At 41.3% G+C, this 21,374-nt stretch overlaps 1 protein-coding gene across 2 annotated transcripts; it reads left to right on the top strand.

Annotated features, from left to right (window-relative positions):
• The first annotated feature begins 11,161 nt into the window (after nt 1–11,161).
• On the top strand, nt 11,162–20,231 carry LOC147461140 (uncharacterized). 2 transcript variants are annotated; one of them, XM_086508761.1, is made up of 7 exons: nt 11,162–12,114; nt 12,226–12,406; nt 12,507–15,027; nt 15,329–15,404; nt 18,625–19,084; nt 19,155–19,183; nt 19,622–20,231. In XM_086508761.1, the coding sequence occupies exons 1-7, from the start codon at nt 11,923–11,925 to the stop codon at nt 19,778–19,780; spliced, it is 3,618 nt and encodes a 1,205-aa protein (XP_086364887.1). In that variant the 5' UTR covers nt 11,162–11,922; the 3' UTR covers nt 19,781–20,231. The 2 variants fall into 2 exon arrangements, with proteins under 2 accessions (XP_086364887.1, XP_086364886.1); XM_086508760.1 differs by having other exon boundaries at nt 11,164–12,114; nt 18,625–19,183; nt 19,757–20,231.
• The last annotated feature ends 1,143 nt before the right edge of the window (nt 20,232–21,374 follow it).

Raw genomic sequence — 21,374 nt, 5'->3', positions numbered from 1 at the left:
TATGTATTATCTAGACCATTCATAATTTTAACCATGGAAGAAGTGTTTCCTTATGTAATGGAGCACATGTATATTTCTTCTAGGATTTCCAAACTGCTCACAAGGTTGCAAGAGTTGACTACACAATGCAAGTAAAGAGCTCCACAAGAGCCAGTTTGGGAGGCATTCTCACTCATCGCCACTATGAAAAGAAGTTGAAGATAAAGACAAATGATAAAGAAGTAACATTGTTAACTCTGCTTGTCGTCCTTATTATTATTTGTATTCAGTTATGGCCGGGCTTGTCAGTCTCGTAGGTCTATAGTCTAGGACTGGTGATCGCCAATCAGAGATGCACTAGACTACACACTAGAATAAGGATGGGAAATCAGAGGGTAGTCCAAGCCACGGTCTTATAGAAAACATACAAATAAGAGTGGGGAGGGAGAAATTCAAAACTAGTTTCTTGGTGTTGGGTTCAAGAGTCTTATGAAATGTTATTAGGAAGGCCATGGTTAAAAACCATTGGGAATGTACATAACTATGCAAACCAAACATTAACCATCCAAGGCTCTAGCAGGAGAATCCAATTCAAGATAGATAACACAAGATCATGGAGAAAGGCATTAAGACCAAAAGAGTTCTATCAAAAATATGGAACCAAGAAGATCGAGAGGATGTTAGCCTCTATGAACAATTTTCCTTTAACAAAGATTGACCTCAGTGTGGTGCTAATGGATAAGCAACAAGCAAAACATAGAAACAACAATACCCAGACTAGTTCACTGAAGAAAACACTGGGGAAAGATCAGTCTAGATAGATGGTCGAGAACCAGACCAGTATGTACCTCAAAAGCTTAGTGGGAGAGCAGAAACCAGCTCAGAGGATCATTCAGAGGTGAATGGAGAAATCTTAGTAGTACCACAACAGGATCTTCAGAATGATCTTCTGGAAGTTGGAAACACATTCAATGATTATGCTACGGGCATCGAACAAAGAAGGAAGTTCAATCATTGTCTAAGAGAAAAGGAGGTGGACCAAACTGGTTGCTTCCAGACAATCAAGAATTTGAAGAATGGAATATTGGCTTAGCGGAAGAACCAAGAATGATTAAGATCAACAAACATCTAAAGCTGAAGATCAAGGAAAAAGCCAAAGCATTGTTCCAAAAGTATAAAGATGTACTTGCTTGGGAACATACGGATGTGAAGGGAGTGGATCTAGAAGTATGCCAGCACCGCATAACACTAAAACCTAATGCCAAGCTAGTAAGATTGCAGTGATACAGAATGAATCCCAATTATGCAAAGAAAGTCAAAGAGGAGATTGATAATTTGCTTAAGGTAGGATTTGTTATAGAGGTAGTTAGCATCGACTGATTATTTCCTATAGCGGTAGTTCTCAAAGAATAATGGCAAGTTCAGAATCTGTGTCCACTATAGAAAACTCAATGCCAAACTTGACAAAATTGCAGGCCACAAAATGTATAGGTTTATGGATGGCTATAGTGGCTATAACCAACTGAAGGTTTCACCAAAATACAAAGCAATAACAACTTTCATAACTGAGTGGAGAGCATTTATGTATCTAGTAATGCCATTCAAACTTTGTAATGCTCCATCTACATTTTAGAGGTGCATGATGGAAATTTTTTGTGGGTTTCTGCATAAATTTTTAGCCATCTTCATGGATGATTTCACTGTGTTTTCCAATGAAGAGATGCACATATTATTTATGGAAATAGTTTTTGAAAGGCGCAGGGAGAAAAGAATCTGCTTAAACCCATTCAAGTCTGTGTTTATGGTCTAGAAAGGTTGGTTATTGGGACAGATTGTTTCGAGAAATGGCATCAAGATGGTTGAAGACAAGATCAAGAGTATTCAACAAGCTAGAGCGCCAACTACGGTCTCAAAATTGAGTTCATTCTTGGGGTACATAAATTTTTATCAAAGAGTTGTTCACATGTTTGCAGCTGAAGCCTTACCCCTTTATGAGCTCACAAAGAGTTTTTCACATGTTTGTAGCTAAAGCCTTACCCCTTTATGAGCTCACAAAGAAAGGAACTAAGTACATCTAGATTGAAGAATGTGAGAAAATCTTTCAATGCTTGAAAGATGCGATTAGAAGGAATCTAGTACTTTGCCAACCCAACTGGGATATTATCTTTCATGTACATGTTGATGCTTCAGGAATGGCAATGGGGGACTATACCGGCTCAGTCTGATGGGAAGGCAGACTACCCACTCTACTTTGCTAGTTGCAGGTTCAATTCAGCCAAACAAGTACATTTAACAACAGAAAGAGAGACTTTGGGGATGGTGTTTAGTGCAACTAAGTTCAGAGATTACCTATTGGGGAAGCTATTTCAATTTTATGTGGATCATCAGGCTTTATTGTTTTTGATTCATAAAGTGATCATACAAGGAAGATTGATCAGATGGATGATGTTTTTAAATGGAATTCGACTTCAAGATTTTCCACAAACTAGAAAAGTCACATTGTGGAGCTGAATTTCTTTCAAGAAGCACTGAAGGGTACTCTGAAACATTCTTGAGAGATGAACCAGTAGACGTTGAACTATTTCAAAGCATAGCTGAGGAAGAACCAAACCCATAATGGCAAGAAGTATATGATTTCCTTCAGCTGAGTAAAAGAGTGGCCTCAGAATAAGAAGAAGGCAATGATCATTCAAAGTCTGAAATTCTCCATTATTGTAGGAGCGCTTTATAGATTGGGAATTGATGGAGTGCTTCGGTGTTGTGTACCTTGAAAAGGACGCATGCAAGTCATCATTGAAACACATAATGGTGATGCTGGATGACATTTTTTAGTTGACATCACATATAAGAAAATCCTTTAGGCAGGATTATGGCGACAGTCAATGATGACTGATGTCAGAACATTTTGTAAGACAGAGGATGGGTAGACCCATAGCAGCTGAATGACACCACTAACTCCAGTTATCCCATTTGGAATCTTTATGAAATGGGGACGTGATTTCATGGGACCATTCAAAAAGATCACTCCCATCATTATGGCTATCTTCTACGTCAGCAAATGAGTAGAGGCAAAAGCTCTACCAGACAACACTGCTAAGTCAATTACTTCATTCCTTTATGAGAATATCATGTGCAGACGTGGTTGTCCCGTTGAGATAGTGTCAAACCAGGGTACTCATTTCTTTAATGATACAATGGAGATTCTCATGGGAATATTTTCAGTCAAACACAAGAAGTCATCATCATATTATCCCATATGCAGTGGTCAGGCTGAAAGCATTAATAAAACCATCAAGACTATTCTTACAAAGATTGTTCAAAAGGAGCCACACCATTGGGATGCCAGACTTTAGACAACATTATGGGCCTACCGAACTACTTACAAAGTCACGATTGGCATGACTCCATTTAAACTGTTTTATGGTACATAATTAGGCGTACCTATGGAATTTGTGATTCCAAGTTTAAGACTAGCAGTTGAATATGGGATGGATTTCAATAAGAACCTGAAGCAACGGCTGGATAATCTATTATGCCTGGATGAGATCCGACAGCGGGCTATGCTAGAAAAAAAGTCGTACAACAAAGGAGAAAGAATTGGCATGACAATAGGAATCAAGGTTAGATTTTTCCAAAGAGGAGACCTAGCTCTACTTTTCCAGTCCAAACTGGGACCAAGGAAACCGAAACTGAAAATAGCATGGTCAGGACCCTATGAGGTGAATTGGGTATTTTCAAATGGAACAGTGAGACTCAGAGATTTATACGGTCTACTGTTGCCAGGAGTGTATAACGAGGCCAAGATCAAGCTCTAATTATCAAGAGTAGAAGGTTTTCTAGACCCAGAGTCGAAAGCAGAACCAGACCCAGAAGGAACTACTAGACTTGTTCTATGTCAGCTCAGTGAAGGAACAGGTACCAGTAATAGTGAGTGATCCGGTTTAGTTCAATGCGAGAACCAACACCAGTCACCCAACGAGTCTAGTCTAGAACAAACAAACCATTTAAAATCCTAGTCTAGAACAAACAAACAAACCATTTAAAATCCTAGCCAACTGTAAGTGGAGAATGAACCAAATCCCAAAGCGAATCTCTAGTTATGATTAATTGGACAAGCCAATGCATGTTAGACACGTCACAAGTAGAGCGTAAGTTTACTTACAACCTTTGGTGCCACTTGCTCCTCCACCTGCAGATAGTGTGTCCGACCCACAGCAACCTGCTTCGCCTCTACGTTGAGCCTAACTCCTTCAAACATAACCATACCTGACATGCTACACTACTCCTTCAACGACTCATTCACGACATCTACAACAAGAGTGTTCTTCAACCGATACCTCTTCATTTGGATCATGCATGGGCATAAACAAGACGTCACATTATATGAGGGAATCCATGGACACAATGCAAGCTCAAATAGAGAGCCTTAAGGAGTCACTAGGTATCATACCCCATAGCAAGATAGCGAAGTATGTATACCAAGAAAGTGAGCAAAAATTGCTCAAGTTATGGGGCCTAAAGGTGATTAGGGAAGCCGCAACACTTCCTTTCCATGGGCAAATTACACAAGTGCTCAATACGTACAAGGCTAAAAAAAATAATGTAGTAATTCAGGGCCACACATTAGACTGACTGCCGTTATGAACTAGCTCGAATTTGCAAACTCCCCAATAACCAGAAAGCCATACCAACAATTGTTAAAGAGGTCAGTCAATATCTAAAAAAAGATGATCATGCCAGGAAGAAAAGAAAATATGGGACTCAAGGTATTCCAATGGCGGCACGGGAACACACAACATTATACAAGTTTATTGCTAAGACCATCAACCTGAAGAACAACCCCACATATCTATCTAAAACTATTTGCAATGATATTAGCTAAAATCTTAGACCTAGAAGCTAATATCAATATTGCATAGTTTTTGTTCAGCAATGTTGCGTAGCAGACTGCCAAGGCTAAATCTAGAAGCCTCTTCAAAGCTTGGTATGTCTGGAAGTTTGTATAGTGGGTGATTCAACCCGCAGTACCTACCAATATCAACACAATATGGGATAGGGTGGATGCTTCTAGAGCTGATAAAATCAACTTAGATTCTTCTAATGAAGAAACACAGACTGACTCACAACAAAGTGGGTCACAAAGAAAGGAAAGTTCATCAAAACCTACTGAGGACAAAGGCAAAACCTACTAAGGAAAAAGGCAAAGGCAAAGAGTTGGTAGGGGAGAAGCGCCCATCCACTGACACGGATACTGGTTCTGCTGCTAAAAAGCCCAGATCACTGGATTTAGTGAAGAACCTTGCTTTTAGAAGATTGTCAATCCCCTCATTTACCTTCTAGTCATAACTAGGTTTCATTCTATACCTTTGCAGTCTCATAGGTCTAGCATTTGGTTTCATTGAGTCCCGGTGTCGACACTCTTCTGGATTGAATCCTTTCAAATCAATGTGTTCCCATGCAAAGAAATCTTTGTATTTATGAAATAAAGCCTTAGATTTTTCCTGAATCTCTCACTTCAAATGTTTGTTGATCTTCACCATTCCGGGGTTTTCATTTGTGTTGAGATACCATTCTTTGATCTCCTGATTATCTAGAAGCAACCAATTTGGACCATCTCCTTTTTGTTTGGCTAGTGAATCTGCATCTTTCTCATTTCAAATGCTAGCTACATACTCATTGAAAGGATCACATAACTCCGCAAGTCCAGGCTCCATCTCCATCCTTTCAATATCTTCTTTGTGATTTGGCATTCCTCCATCAATCTCAAATGTTCTTTTGTCAGTGTTCGATTCTATAAACTGATCAAGATACTATCTCCTCTATCTTTTAGCTTGTTCCTTACGCATCAAAACAACACTTAAGTCTATCTCTACAAGTGGAAAAATATTTATTGATGCAAGCATTCACTTGGATTTCTTGATATTGTGCTTCTTGAAAATCTCTTCTGGGTATGAGTGCCTTTTTATAGCTTCTTGTGTTATCAGTTTTGATCGGAATCCTTCTACTGAGCCCCTAAATTGTCAATGTTTGATTGGCATAATCATGTATGGCTCCAACTATTCTGAGCCATGGTCTGTCTAAAAGCATTCCATATGCTCCTTACACATCCAAAACTAAGAAACTGGTTTTGAATTTATCCTTGTTGACTCTGATCTACATGTTTTCAATGAGGCCAGTAGCTTGGACTACCCTCTGATCATCCATTTAAATTTTGAATGGTGCTGGTTTGAGGTCCTAGATCCCCAACTTTTGTCTTAGATGCTCTTCAAGAATGTTGACTCTAGCTCCACCTTCCAATATGACCCCTGACAACGGTTCCCATTGCTTCTCTTAAGTTTGTAGTCCACTTGTATGATAGGAACCTCGTCATCTTTGATGGCTTCCAAGGCTACTGCTTTGGACTCTACCTTTGCTTTCCTCTGTTCTCTGATAAACTTTGTAGGTTCTGATGAGGTTCTTCACATATCATCCAGCTCCACCGTCAAACATTGGATTCTTTCACATACTTTAACATATATTTCATCTTGTTCATTACTAGAACTGTTGTCTAAGCTAGAAGATCTCTCTTCCAACTGATTGTCTTTGCAATGCCACTGCACTAGCTTCCTTTGTCTGGTAGTTGGTTGACCCTGTGATGGATTTTCTAATTGTTCCCCACTCTTCTCCTTCCCCAAGTTAGTAGTTTTGCAGCTTCGGTCAAGTCTAATGCAACTTGCCACATCTCCTTAGCTAGACTCTTAATTAACTATCATAGGCTCGTTCAATCCATTTGTTTTCTTATCTTCACCAGATTCCCGAAATTGCTTCTCTTCTTGAGCACCTGAAGATTGAGGTGACACCTTGTGGGATATTCTTGGCTTCAGAGTATTCTAGCTACTTTGGCATCTATTTGATATGTCCTCTATGATCTTAGTTGCAAGACCTCTCTGTTCCTACCATTTTTCCACTACCTTTGCCTTCCAGGTCGCCCTCTGTTGTTCCCACGTCTTCATTTCAGCAGCCTACTTTACCTCTTCTTGTCAGGTTCATCTGTAATTTACTCAATCACCACCCCTGTTCTTTTGGTGATTGCTCTCACTGGTACTGGCTCAGGTGGCTTCTCCTCAGCTCTTTCTAGCTTTGCATTGTCCAAGAATTGAGCTACAAAATGGACATACTTCCCATAGGTATAGCAATTGAAGTCTCTCTTACCAAAATCGGCTCTACCCCTTCCTCAACCATTGTCTCCCTGATATCTCCCTCTGCTAGTTCCAATACTCGTACTGGCCTTGTTTCCCTTGGAACCAGATGCTCCATCTTCTTTCCCTCTCTAGGTGGTTGAGGGAGAAAGCCTGACAATTTCCACATTTTCTTGATGAGTTTTATAAAGACTACCATATTCCTTATGTAGCAAAGGAACAAAATCTTACACTTCTTTTTCTTAGCAAAAAAACATATGAGGGTTGGGCCTGCCAATTTTCCCAGGCCAAAATTGCCTGGTCCAAGTGAGCTCAAGGGAGGAGGAATAAGTCAGGGTATTGGCCTCAATCAAACCAGTTTGCTCACCAATTATCATTCTTCTGTAAGACCAAATTTCATAGTATTTTTTCCTAGAATGGGTAAGTGCTGATTGGGTTTCTTGGACAGGTTTATCCCATGCAGTGAATGCATTAGCATGAGAAGAGAAAGTAGACTAAAAAATTCTCTAAACCTTTTTTTGAATAGAAGGGAGTTTGAACAAAGAGCTATCAAGATGAGGCCAACCAGATCTGAAATTGTGCTCACCTCTATGAAGTTCAAAAATCATAGATTTTGGTCAGATAATAGCAGAGATGAGTCCATCTTGTAGCTGGCCAACCAATGCTCCTGTACCAAATTTGTGATCATGTAAAATCTATCCAGCCTTGCAGATCTAAAGCAATACTAGCTGATTGTTAGACCATGTAAAACCATTGTCCTCTGAAACATCCATCAAAGCCTGCTTATCATAATGGTCCTCCCGACAATGCTTTTATTTCCCTTGAATGACCTGACCTATAGACTTCCATCTATCTTTTGTAGAGGTGACCATATTGAAGTCACCTACAAGCATAACAAGGAGACGCAGAGGGGGGGGGGGGGGGGGGTGTCACTTAAAAGCTATGTGACTATCACGTGAGTGCAACAGAATGGGTTCTTAAAATTTTTGTTTCTCACATTTTCACATACAGAAGGGTACCATAAAATGGAATTGGGAAATTTTTTTACAAATTGAAGAAAAAGGGTGTATTTTATTTCTCAAAAATTCATAGACAAGGAGTTCAAAAAATAGTTCTTAAACGCATGTGGTGTACACAATTTTATACATAGTGACCCCCCCCCCCCCCCGTGAGAGGGTTAGGTAGTCACTGATTTTTGACCAAATTGAAGACCTTCCAGAAGTTGAGTTAGATACATAATGCAAACCAGAGTGTACATGAGAGGTTCCTTGAAAGAGACAGCAACCCAATGCCCTGATTCACCCTTAGGTAAGTCAATGATTTTTGACTAGATTGAGGCACTTTCAGAAGTTGAGTTAGATACATAAATGCAAACTAGAGTGTACATGAGAGGTTCCTTGAAAGAGATAGCAACCCAATGCCCTAATTCACCATGGAGAGTGCCTGTGATTAAATGCTCAAGGCTGGAGGCTATACCTAGAACTGCCCCTCCTTTGCTTGTAGAATAATTGGCACCAATCCATTTATGGGATTTTCGATTCTCTAAATGCCCTGATTCACCATGGAGAGTGCCTGTGATCAAATGCTCAAGGCTGGAGGCTATACCTAGAACTGCCCCTCCTTTGCCTGCAGAATAATTGGCACCAATCCATTTATGGGATTTTTCGATTCTCTGAAGATTATGGTCCAAAAGCTCGCCTTTGATGTTCACCTCCTGTAGAAAAATAAAATCAAGCTGCAAATGGAGGTCAGACATCCATTTACTAATGCATACAAGTCGAGAAGGGTCTGGGAGACACTTAAAATTCAATGAAAGCCCTGTAAATAGATTGACTCATTTTTTTTTGAAGAATTGACTGAAGAAACAGATACTCTATTAGGGTTAGAAGACTTCTCGATTTTCCGTTTAGTTTTACCAATTTGTATTGTAAGGGTTTCTTCTTCTCCTTGAGTCATAAGGATATCCATAGAGTTTAACGGTGAGTGAGAAAGCTTATTAAGCTCATCAGTGTCATGCTCTTGAATGTCATTTGTAAAGTCATCACTCAACAAGTTTATAAAAGAGAGTGTGACCTTGTGAGTTGGAGAAGGGAGAGTTGATCTGAGTAGCATTAACATAATTGTCACCTTCCTCAGAGTCCTCAAAGTTTGAAGATAGCCCTCTAGTTTTTTCTGAAGGACTGTTAGGGGGGATCATATGGTCTTGAGGAAGAGAGGGGTGAGCTGAGGTTGGACCAGGTGAGGCTTCTTCTTCTTGAGCCTCCTTGTCAAAAAGTGAAGAGGAGTTGTTTCCTTGAACCTCTTCTTTTCCATCACTAGAGGATGGGTCAAAAACTTCATCCAAAAGGGCCCCATATATGTTAACATATCTATTATTTTTATTTCTATGGGGAACCCTATTTCTTGGATTGCCTCTTTTGTTCACTTATTGGAATCCTTGATGTGTATCCTTTGCATCTTTAGTTTTATCTGCTTCCTTCTGAACCTTACTTGCAAGTTTTACAATCCTTGATGAGGTGACCCTGTTTGAGGGAGTGAAAGCATGCATTTAGAAGGTATGTAGGCTTTGACCATATCAGTCCTTGAGAGAGACACACTCTATATGAAGGGTTTCTCTGTCAACCTCAATAAGCAGTTGTGGATTCCATTTGGGGTTTATTACATTAGATGGCTTCTATCCCAACACTTTTCCCACTTGCAAACCAATCTGTTTAAGCTACGGAACAAATTCTATTGGGAAGTTAGGGAGATCAACCCAAATATGAACTTTTGAGGGCTTCTTCCCTTTGGGGTCAAAAGCCTTATACCACTTGAAGACAGACAAAGGGGTATTTCTCAAAATCCATTGTCCTCTGCTAATGACTTGAAGAGCACTTTCAGCATCATAAAAAAAAACCAAATAATAGTTGTTTGGGAGATATTGAACTTGAGAAGGAAACAAATTCCTTGCCTCCCACTCCTGGGAGATCTAATGTTTGAGGATTGTAACTAGTAATCCTATGGGTCACCCCTCTGTCCTGAAGATGCTTGAACCAACTGTCAAGTTTGATAGCGCCCACCATAACTTCACCCTTAGAGCCTTGACCACTAGTATGAGAGTTTCCCTTATCTTCATTTTCAAAAATATTCTGATTGACTGCATCCATAGTTGGATTAGCATTATCACCCACGTGCTGATGCCCATAATCATCTTGGGGCTTAGCATCAGACGATTGTAAATGGGTATTAGCATTATTTTCAGTATCATATTGATGTTATCTACATGATTCCAAACATTGGAGATTATTGAAAAGGGACCATTGTTGATAGGCAGAGGCCTGTGAGGAGAGAGCTATTGATTTGCAATGTGAAATCCAAAAGCATTCTGATTGTCCGAGGTAAAGTTTTGAGGGGCAGAGTGGAGGAGATGTTGCACTGATTCATAACTGAGAGCCGACCTTGATTGGAGAGTGTGTGCATACGTGGGAGGGTTACGAGAAACAGATCTTTGGAATAACCCTCGCCATGCTGGTGGAGCTTGCTGTAGAACATTTTGATTTACAACTTCAGTAGGCTAAGGTTGTTGATGCAATGGGTTGACTCCCATAGTAGCATTTTGCCCTGCACCTACAACTAACCCATTGCGCATCGCATCCTGCAAAGCCATCACCCCTCCCACAAGGGGGAAGCGTGCGTGACTCAGAGCCTGGCGACGTTGAGAGAGAAGAGCGAATGCAAGGGGAGAAGTGCGCGCAATGATACTGGATATCTAGGGGCACGAATGAAGTACGGAGCTCAAAACCATGTATAGGGGAGAATTATGATGTTGCCATTGGGTTAATACTCATTAGAAGAAACTACAAAAATACCTTTGCATTTTGTGGAAATTTATAAAATGCTTGAGAATTTCCCAAAGAGGTCATTCTATGAATCTAGGATAGACATCTCTCGTTTTTGCAGAGTTGATTCTATTTCAATGATGAAAAATAACCATCATTAAGTTGTCTTGGAGAAAAAATTTCACCGATGAGCTTACTATGAGTAATGAATTATGTTAGGGCATAAGCCCAAAATTTCATCAAAAAATCAATGAAAACTTGAAAAATATTGAGAACTCAATAACAGAAATTGCAGAAAAGGAGCGTTATTTAGGAGGGGGTATTTTGCGAATTGTTATGGCATTTTGGTAAATTGTCAATGTGTCTTGGAGCCGACAAGCGTACGCCCTTCACAGCACACTTCAAGCCTTCAACCCATTTCCCACTTTTCTGAAGCAGGGCCCCCCGTTCTCATCCTTCAATATGCCCATTACCCCATTGTGGATCTTTAACCTGCATGAGCATTGATCGAGAGCCAAAGGCCTTGGTCCCCTTCATGCTCATTTCATCCCCTTCTTTATGTAAAGGTGTAAATACTGTGCATAGCAAGCAGCAAAGCAGTTTCTCTCTCTTTAAACTCAAGCAAGCCAGACTGTTCTATATAGATGGTTGCGGAAAGACCCAAGACCCACTCCGCCCCCCCCCCCCCCACAACACACACACATTTCCTCCCTTCCTTCGCCTCTAAGCCTCTCTTCTCATTATGATTCGCTCCTACTCTTGCACTTCACCAAAAGCATCCCTTCCTCACTAGCTTACCAGCTGATACTTTGCCACTTCCTCAAGCTAAGAACTTCCCCATTCGATGCCCTTGCTTCCTTGTTGGAGGAAAACAGACCAAAAAACGGCAGCATTACTGCACTCCTTGCATCGGGTTTTTCATCTAATCTCTCCATTTGGTCGAGGACATGGCTGACATGGCTGATCAACAACGGCGCAGTCGTAACAGCTGGCCCTGGAGAAAGCTAAAGCTTGGCAGTAGCAGTACCCCAAAGGCTGGCGACAAGTCGTCTCGCTTCTCAACATCTCAGGCCGCATCTCCAGCATCGTCTTTCAAAGCCGAGGAGTCTGCACGATTCATTGAGAACTCATGGAAGCAGGTAATAATATTCTGATTGTCGTCCCAATGCCGCATATGTGATAGAGCTTAGCAGAATGGTTCCCCTGGAAAGATCATGTTTTTTTAAATGAGATTAAGCTCTTGCATGCAGGAAGCTTCATGCTCCTCAGGAATAGAGGATGTGCGCATCGGAGAAGCAATCACTCTCAGAGAGAAGGCGGAAGAGAGTCTAAAAGCTCTCAAGCAGGAGCTGGCCACATTAGTGAAGGAGCTGACTACCAAAGAAGCCCTAGTAAAACAACATCAGAAGGTGGCTGATGACGCTGTCTCAGGTATATATCAAGCTTTTGCAATGCCGTTCAAAGCAGTGTCCCCGTGTTATTGCGGTCGAGCATGTGCTCATCTCCACGTGCCTCTGCTTTGCATATGTAGGTTGGGAGATAGCTGACAAGGAGGTTCTCTCTTTGACACTAGAGCTTGAAGCTGCATCAAAAAAGAAAGCTATCCTCGAGGACCGCATCATACAGTTAGACGGGGCCTTGAAGGAGTGCATGAGGCAAGTCAGGCTTGTTAGAGAAGAGCAAGAAGCGAAGACACGAGATGCCATCACTTCCAAAACTAAAGAATGGGCAGAAGAGAAGGCAGACATGGATGCAAAGCAAGCAGAGCTTCAGAGGAAGCTTATGGAGTCCGACGCCCAAAATAGTGCAATGGTCAAGTCCTTGCAAGAAAGGGCACGGAGGATTCTCGAAGCGAATGAAGCTAAATCCAAAACAGACGCAGAGCTGAAGGTTATGCAAGTTAAGCTGGCTTCAGCAGAGAAGGACATCTCCTCTTTGAAGTATGAACTGCATTTGCTGAGCAAAGAACTGGAAATAAGAAATGAAGAGGTGGCTTATTGTAAGAAGTCTGCAGATGTGGCACACAAGCAACACCTTGATAATGTGCAAAAGGTGGCCAAGCTTGAAGCAGATTGTTTAAGATTGAGAATTCTTGTGAAGAAGAAGCTCCCTGGGCCTGCTGCAATCACCCAGATGAGAAAAGAGGTGGAGGGCTTGCCGCCAAAAGAGAGCACTACCACAAGTGCTACCACACCAGAGTTCAAGAGACGGCCGAGCCGATCATATGCCAGCAGCACCATTTCATTCACAAACTCTTCTCATCAGAGAGGTACAACTGGTAACACTAATAGGAATTCGGAATCGCTTCGAGACCGCCTTGTTTCTGTGGAAGAAGAGAACAAGCTCTTGAAAGAGGCTTTGTCAAAACGCATCAATGAGCTGCAAGCCTCTTGGCTACTTTGTGCCAAGACTGCTAACAAGCTCTGCATAGCTGAGGATCATCTTGAATCTCTTCAAGGAACTCCTAGAGATCCTGCCAAAATTGATAGATCGTTCGACTTCACCTTTACTACCCCTGGGACACCCAGCATTGCTTCGGTATCAGATGCTGAGACTGGGTTTGGTGGCCCTGATGATGTTGAGGAAGCTAGCTGTGCAGAGTCATGGGCGTCTGCGCTCATAGGCGAGCTTGCTCACTTTAAAAGGGAAAAGATTATAACCAAGGAGGCTATCAAGGAAGTCACAGAGTCTTACACCACCAAGGAGTCATCACCAAGTGCAAACGTTGGTCATGAGGTTCAACATGAAGAGAAACCTCAAGTTGCTAATGATACATTGCCAGAAGTTGGAATGCTTGCACCCTTGAAATTGGGTGATGTATTTCAACCACAGTATGACCAGGTGAAAGTCATCAGCATTCTGTGTGAAGATTTGGATGACAAGCTTGGGAAAATCGAAGAGGCGTTGCGAGCGGGCTCTGAAAATGAGAAGTTGATAGGATTGGTTGTTGAGACTCAAACAACATTCTCACACTTGGAGAAAAAAATTCAAGGGCTAAAATCATCTCCTACAAAGTCAGGAACCCCAGATCAGGTACTGGCAAGAAACAATATTGCTACTCAAACCATAACAAGTTCTGAGATAGAAGAATTAGGAGTGGATTTGGGGATGCGAGTGCCGACGGTAGAAAGTGTAAAAGCTACCCTGGTGATGCAGGCTGAAGGGCTCATCTCGGACGCATCCACGCCCATGTCGCACGTAGCTACATTGAAATGCCAAGAAGGCCAGTCAAAAATGGATGCACATCCATCTCTAGGGGCAGATGTTAATGTGATCAAACATTGTGATGCAGAGAAGCATGAGTTGGGCTTTAGCTCTAGCTTTGATTCTGTGATCTCCAAGCTCATCGCTCTGCTAGACATGCTGCCACGTGATGCCACGCTGGATGCTGACTCGGGAGCATTGGACCAGGAGAAGCTCGACCTGAGTGCCTGCAAGGATCGGTTTTTGCAGGGTGAAGCCAGCGTTTTGGAGATTCTGACACGTGTGGGAGTGCTTCTCTGCAGGGCCTGCCACGTCGGATCACAGGAGCTCGATCACGTGATTGCGTCATTCATCAAGACTGACATGGCAGCGCAGCAGGTCGGCGTCGGCGCAGCTGGATTCTCGAATTTACTGCCAAGTCAGCAGCAGCAAGGAGAAGGTGGGGCGGCCAAGGTTGATGAGCTGGATGCTGACATGGCCACAGGTGGCGCCCACAAGAACTCTGATGAGCTGGATGCGGTGTCCAAAGAGTACCTGCCGACTGATGAGGTGGAAGGCAGCGTGGCTGCAGGTGAGGTGACGTTGGAGGATTGTGATGACGTAAACGCGGACAGGGCAAGTACAGGGCGTTGCAATCCCGATCAGGTGGCTGAGGGAGGTGAGAGGGACGCCAACGTGGCAAGCGCCGGTGAGGTGGATGCTGTACTGTTGGCAAGCCAGATGCAAAGTGAGAAAGAGAGGGAGGGTGTTGCAGAATTAGAAGAAGCCCAAGCTCAGGTGGCTCACTACAAAATGCTTCACGCTCAGCTGCAAACCAAAAATGAAGAGCTTCAAGTGAAGTTGCAAGGGTAATGTTTAAGTTAATGTTTCATGCATATTTAAATGTTTTGCCTGGGTTCCATCAAAATCTGCATATTTTGTATACCTTATCGTTTCTTCATGTACTCTTTTGTTGCCCAGAGAATTAATGGAATCATCATCCTGGCCTTTTTGCTTTTTGGTACAAGTGCACTTTCTATCACATAAGCTTGTTCGTTTGTGACCTTTTGATCCCCTCAGCCTTTGCAAAGCCTTTCTCCATTTTACCCTGGTCAGTGGTCCCTCACCAAACCTTGGAAATTCATTTGTTGCTTTTTGTTTTGGAGCCAGATTGCAAGTGGAGGATGATGATTGCAATGCTGTAAAGTTGTTGAATTTTGGAGAGGGCATGAAACAGGCAGCAAAGGTAAATACAATCCCCCTTTTTTACTGTCTGGATAGACTCAAATCCTAACCGTAGCCATTTGCTAAAGAGAGATGGTACAACTTTACATCACCCTTGCTACCTACCCTTTCACCACATGGATAGATTCACATGGTCAACATAGTCATTTTGCTAATCAAGGGGATAAGTTTTTACACCTACATGAATTGATTAACTTACATAGTCATTTTGCTAATCAAGGGGATAAGTTTTTACACCTACATGATCAATTGGTCAACTTACCCTTGTGAGGCTTCGTCCGCCTAGGGGATTCACTAGTAGTAAGAGGGAGATGTCACTTGCATGCACGAAAATCACCTTATTTATTTCTACTACTCCTAAATTGCGCCTTACCAAACCAAAAAGCAACCCTTAGTGAATACTCGAGAATGTTTCCCTTGCATAACATAGCAAGGTAGAGGCAAGGGGCGATAAGCCAAAGGGGTTTACTATATATAGATAGCCCTTATGTTTATGTTATAAATACAATCAATATTGCATACAACAAAAAAAGCATTATCGTAACCATACAACATTCATTTATATGTTTTTCATTAGGAAATTTTTGATGTTATAGCTCTTCTCCGACATAATTTATATACTATGTTTGATAAAATTTTGGACAGAATATCTCTTTTCTGTGGCTCAAGGTATGCATTATTGAATTTTCAAGCGGCACGAGTGTAGATTGAGACACTTTTTTCCAACATTGACGTCTATGCATTGTTTTTGTATATAAAAAACATAGCTAAAAAATAAATTTAAAAGAAATCCCTTTTTTAGCTTCAATGCTATACTTACTGATTTAGGGGCAAGGCTCCCATTTTGCTCTCAAAGTGAGCAGGTAGCTATGGCTCATAGTGTTTGCTAAAAATTGGGGTTTGGTGTATTTTTGAATTGGCTAAAATTGCAAAATTTTAGTTTTGAGCTTGCCTCGAAAAAATTTGATCAAAATTTACAAGTTTTAGTGTAAAAACCGGCAGATCCTTCAAATTATGGTTAGAAGAAGGTGAAAGACTCACATTGGCAATCTAGAAACAATAAAATAAACAAGGTGAAGAGTCACTAAGGCCTCTTCAAGGTAGGGGGGACCGGGGTGATAGTCATAGAGAGCACATACGAATGAGTGCCCTCAGTCACATGTCATTTTTGTTGTGTTTTAATATCAAGTGGTAATGTTCATTATACACACATAATCACATGTCTTACATGTTCTGAACTCATGAAAGATCTCACTTAAGTAACAAGATGGCAGGCTCACATTGGCGTTCTAAAACAAAACAAAATAAAAAAACTAAAATAAAAAATATAAAATAAAACAATTCATCGAACAAATTTTTTTTTTGTAATGCTTTCATAGAAAAAAAAGGTAGGTCTAATCAACATAGTAAATAATAAAACAATTTAATGAAATGGACTTTTATGAGTCACTTAAATAAAAGGACTCTTTTATAAATGTTTTTATAAGCCAATACTTCACATCATGGGACCAAACTCCATGAATGCACTTCTTAATCTCTTGTTCTCTAAGGTTTTTTTAACCTCATAGCTCGAGTTTCAAAGTGGCCATATGACATGATTTCACTTTGCCTTGCCTAACCCACTTGGGGAGTTGAGTCTAGGAGGCTGAAAACTAGGATTGTATTGGTCGAATATGAGTACTGTGGAAGTTCACCCAATCACCATTATTTGACAACTACTTTAATTCAACAAATGGTGAAATGAAAGAGCATTAAGTAAAGCAAGGCCTAGCCATCACATGCATGAGAGCAGGGCTAGAAAAATACATTTTTCCTAACCGAAGGAAATAAGGGCAAACTTGAAATTCTACGGGTTTTTGGTCAAAATTTGAAGCTTTTGTCGATATTTACACTAAAACTTGTGTAAATTTACTGGTTTTCTTCAAGGCAAGCTCAAAATCTAACCGGGATTTTATGATTTTAGCTGGTTAAACTACACTGTACCCTGGTTTTTTCTAACACTGCATGAGACTACTGTCTATGAGCCTTTTTGTTGGTTTAACTTTTGACATGCCAATACGAAACCACTTAAATCAACCGTGTACTTGACTAAAATCGACTTCATGCTGTAAACACAAAATAAAAATAAACAAGTTGAGGACTCCACTGAGGAGTTACAAAGGTTTGCTGAAGTTGAAGTTGAAAGGGGGGCTAGAATTATTGGGAGTAAGTCTTAATGAGGATTACGACGGATCCTATTAAACAACGAGGTGAAACTATCACATGGGCATTTAAAAAAATTGGTTTCTTGTATTGGTTTATCTCCCTGGTCAGGTCAAGTCGCAGCTCCAGTAGCTGTCTTGTAAAATTTTTTGCTCTTCTATTACAATTCCTCGCGTTTATGGTTAAAAATATAAATAAATATCACATGGGCATTTTTAAAAAAAGGATATGTAAAAACAATAAAATAAAAAGAGTAATTGACAAACTAAAGGTAACTAATATTTTATTGCTTTTGTAAGTTTGATAAGCATACGAAATAATAAAACAATTTAATGAAATGCACTTTTAAGAGGTCTTTAAATGAAAAGCTACTTTCACAAATTAAAATATAACAATATTTCACATCCTGGGATCAAACTTCTACGAATGCACTCCCTAATGCCTCGTTCTTTAAGAATTTTTGTTAGGAAGCCAAAAATCTAATGAGGTTGCATTGGGGAGCTTAAGTTGTAGCTTAAGGGAGTCATGTCACAAATATTGCAAGGATAAATTGTGGTTTTTATTTCGAGTTTTTTTCTTTTGAAAAGCGGGGTGCCTCTTTCCAGTACTTGCAAGGGAAAAAGGAATTCCAGCTGCCCAATTAGATAGTGCCTGCTGAAAAGCTCTCTCTTGCTTTAGCTATTGCTTGTGAGCTGCCAATGTCTGTCATGTTTTCTGACCAACCTGAAGTACACCACAACTTTACTTTTGTGGGTGGGGGGATCCACAAGAACTGTTCTCACATTGTGACTTACCTCAACGTCATGAGCTTCTGCTCGGGAGGCACCGCATACCTAGGTAGGTACGATTGGGGGCCGGTGGTCCCCTACCCCCAATTGTACCTAGCTAGGTATGTGGTGCCTCTCCAGGAGAAGCTCATGACGTTATGCATTGTATGAAAAACACTGAATTTTCTTACATGAGAAAATTTCTAAATCTTCTTCTGAACAATCGAACTCAAGATCTGAGTGTCATTGCAGGAGATGAGTGGTGATAGTAATCTTGTGGACGCCAAAGAGAAGCTGGCAGAATGTGAGAGGACCATCCTTGACTTGGGCAAGCAGCTCAATGCTCTCTCTTCTTCCAAGCCCGCGCCACCCCTGCCACGTCACCGCTTCGTTAATCATGCCAACATGGACGTCCAGCCTCACATAAGCCAGCTCCCGACTCGCCAGCGTGGCTGGTCGTCCAGCTGCCAGGCGGTCTCTGGCCCGCAGGACGCCACTCCAACGCCAACCTCAGCTGCTTCACACTCTCAGCTAATCAAAGCTCGCCGTCAGCGGTACATGCCCGACACCAGCGATTGGCTGCAGCAGCTGGATGATCACGACAGTCCACCACTTTCAGCGATGAGCTCGCCTGCTCGCTCACCAGGGCGATATACGCAGCAACTGTCCGGCCGCGGTGCCCGGACAAGCTTGACAGAGTCCCTGGATGCAGGTTCAAACAAATACGCATCAGCACGTAACAAGTCAAGACCACCCGCCTCCGCCACCAGCAGCTTCGGCAGGCTCTTCTCCAGATCGAGAAACGGCTAAGGTTTGAACCTTTAACTTTGAATTACTCACTTTTCTTTTTTCCTTTCCCACTGCTGATCTATAGTAGTCCATATACACAAGAAGTTTTGGACAAATTCTCACAATAATTCGCACATTGTGACTTACCTCAACATCATGAGCTTTTGTGAGGGAGGCATCGCGTACCTAGCTAGGTACGAATCGGGGCAGGGGATCGTCGGCCCGGTGGGGGGGGGGACGGGGGTCCCCTGTCCCCAATCGTACCTAGCTAGGTATGCGATGCCTCTCGAGCAGAAGTTCATGATGTTATGCATTGTATGAAAACCATTGAAAAAGACTCCGTTTTCCTACATGAGGAAATCTCTAAATCTTTGTGATAGCAGTCCACTTTGTCTTTTTTCCCTTAACAACAAAAAGGGGCAAAATACCCAAGCAACACTAATTTGATCTTTCATTACAGGGTGTTGCGATCGACGAACACCGATGCTGGATTTGCACAGTGTGCACTCATTTGACAATAATAATCTATGCATTTTGGATGAAAAAAACTCTAATTTATAGTAAAATTGCATTGAAGTCATGGAGATTGTCGCAGATGTTCAAGCGGGCGCTCTGCTAACCACACAATTGAACCTCTACAGCAAGCTGGCATTGGCAAAGAACTTCTTGATTAGCATTCCTTCTTGATTCAACTGTAAAATTTCAAACAAATTCTTCCTTCTCACCACCCAATAACATTATTGTATTTTATCGATTAGGATTACATGCAACAAGACTTGATATTGTTTGTAGCTTTGCTACCATTTCTAGGACACTTCAACTTGCTCCAAATGCAACCACTCATGAACTCTTGCCTATTGTGTGTATCGTTCACCCAAACTTTGCTCTTGCTAGCAAACATACTTCGAATTCTATTGAACTTCTAGCATGTTTCCAACATCCTTGCTATAATGCCGCATTTCTCACTTGTATTAACTACCTCTCAAAGATAACTTTAACGGACTACCAACATCCAATGTACAGAGATGATCTTATGCCACAATTGATAAACCCATGGATGTCTTGTTTCCTTTTCGTGTGTAGATGGCAATCTTTTGCAAAGAGGAGTGCAAGAAACTTACCTAAATCAAACGTACCATTATTGCACATGCCAAGCTTACATAGAAGACGAGAGATGCCTTGTTTTTTTTTTTTTTGGGCTTTGCATTTTTGGGGGGGGGGGGGGGGGGGGGGGGGGGGTGCTTTTCTCAAAGAATTTGATTTAAAGATAGAAACATATGAAACTCGCTTAGAAAACTAGTAAACGAACTAAGCACATGGCTAATCCAACCGAGTAGAAGGGTACCCGTTGTATTGCTAGTTTCTTAGAGGTGAATCCCCCATGACATAATGAAGCATGTCCTTTCATTGAAGAGGAGGGCAATAACGATTATAATGCTTATGTCATTAGTGGACGGAACATGGTTGTAATATTTGTGGGCCTATAATATATGGCTTGATATTCAACTACCTCTTTGGGTTTTCTTTGGAGTTTCAAAAACAATATGAAGCTTAGACAATTGCTTCGGGATGCAATGCTTTCAAGTTTAAGCTGGCACATATACTCAAATGTCCTTGGCAAGAGCCATTAGGGAAGGCAATTCCACATGAGGGTGTGTGTGTGTGTGTGTGTGTGTGTGTGTGAGAGAGAGAGAGAGAGAGAGAGAGAGAGAGAGAGAGAGAGAAGTCTCCTACACTAACAACGCCACCCCCACTCATGCAATAGTCATCATTATCACCAGGTTAGTCCTCACCATCAACATTAAGTTAATTGAACACAATCTTTTGCAAGTTATATAGGAAGAAGATCCCATCTTCCATTCACTCTTTGAGTTTATTCAATTGTTTGAGACTAGGCTTCATTGATCTATTCAAACAGAACGAGAACAGAACACTCTATCAATATCCGGCCTTGTTTAATGATCATTTCCCACCCAAAGTCTTACGCTTGTCCTGAAATCTCCCCTCCCACAAAGGCGAGTTTTTGTCCTTGAAAAAATCAATTAAAATTTGCTTCATAAAATCACCAATGTTCTCTTAAGCCTCTATGATGCACTTGGAAAATACCATATTTGTATTGATACGTGGAACTATTTGTTGGTACAAAGACTTAACATGTGTAACCTGGATGATTACAATCAAAGTATTCTCTAAAGAGACCGTTCCTTTGACCA

The sequence above is a fragment of the Adiantum capillus-veneris genome, chromosome 3 (assembly GCF_014529385.1).
Source record: "Adiantum capillus-veneris isolate H3 chromosome 3, ASM1452938v2, whole genome shotgun sequence".
Classification (NCBI taxonomy): Eukaryota; Viridiplantae; Streptophyta; class Polypodiopsida; order Polypodiales; family Pteridaceae; genus Adiantum; species Adiantum capillus-veneris.
The sequence above is the reverse complement of the archived record's forward strand: the minus strand, read 5'-3'. Positions and strand labels throughout refer to the sequence as shown.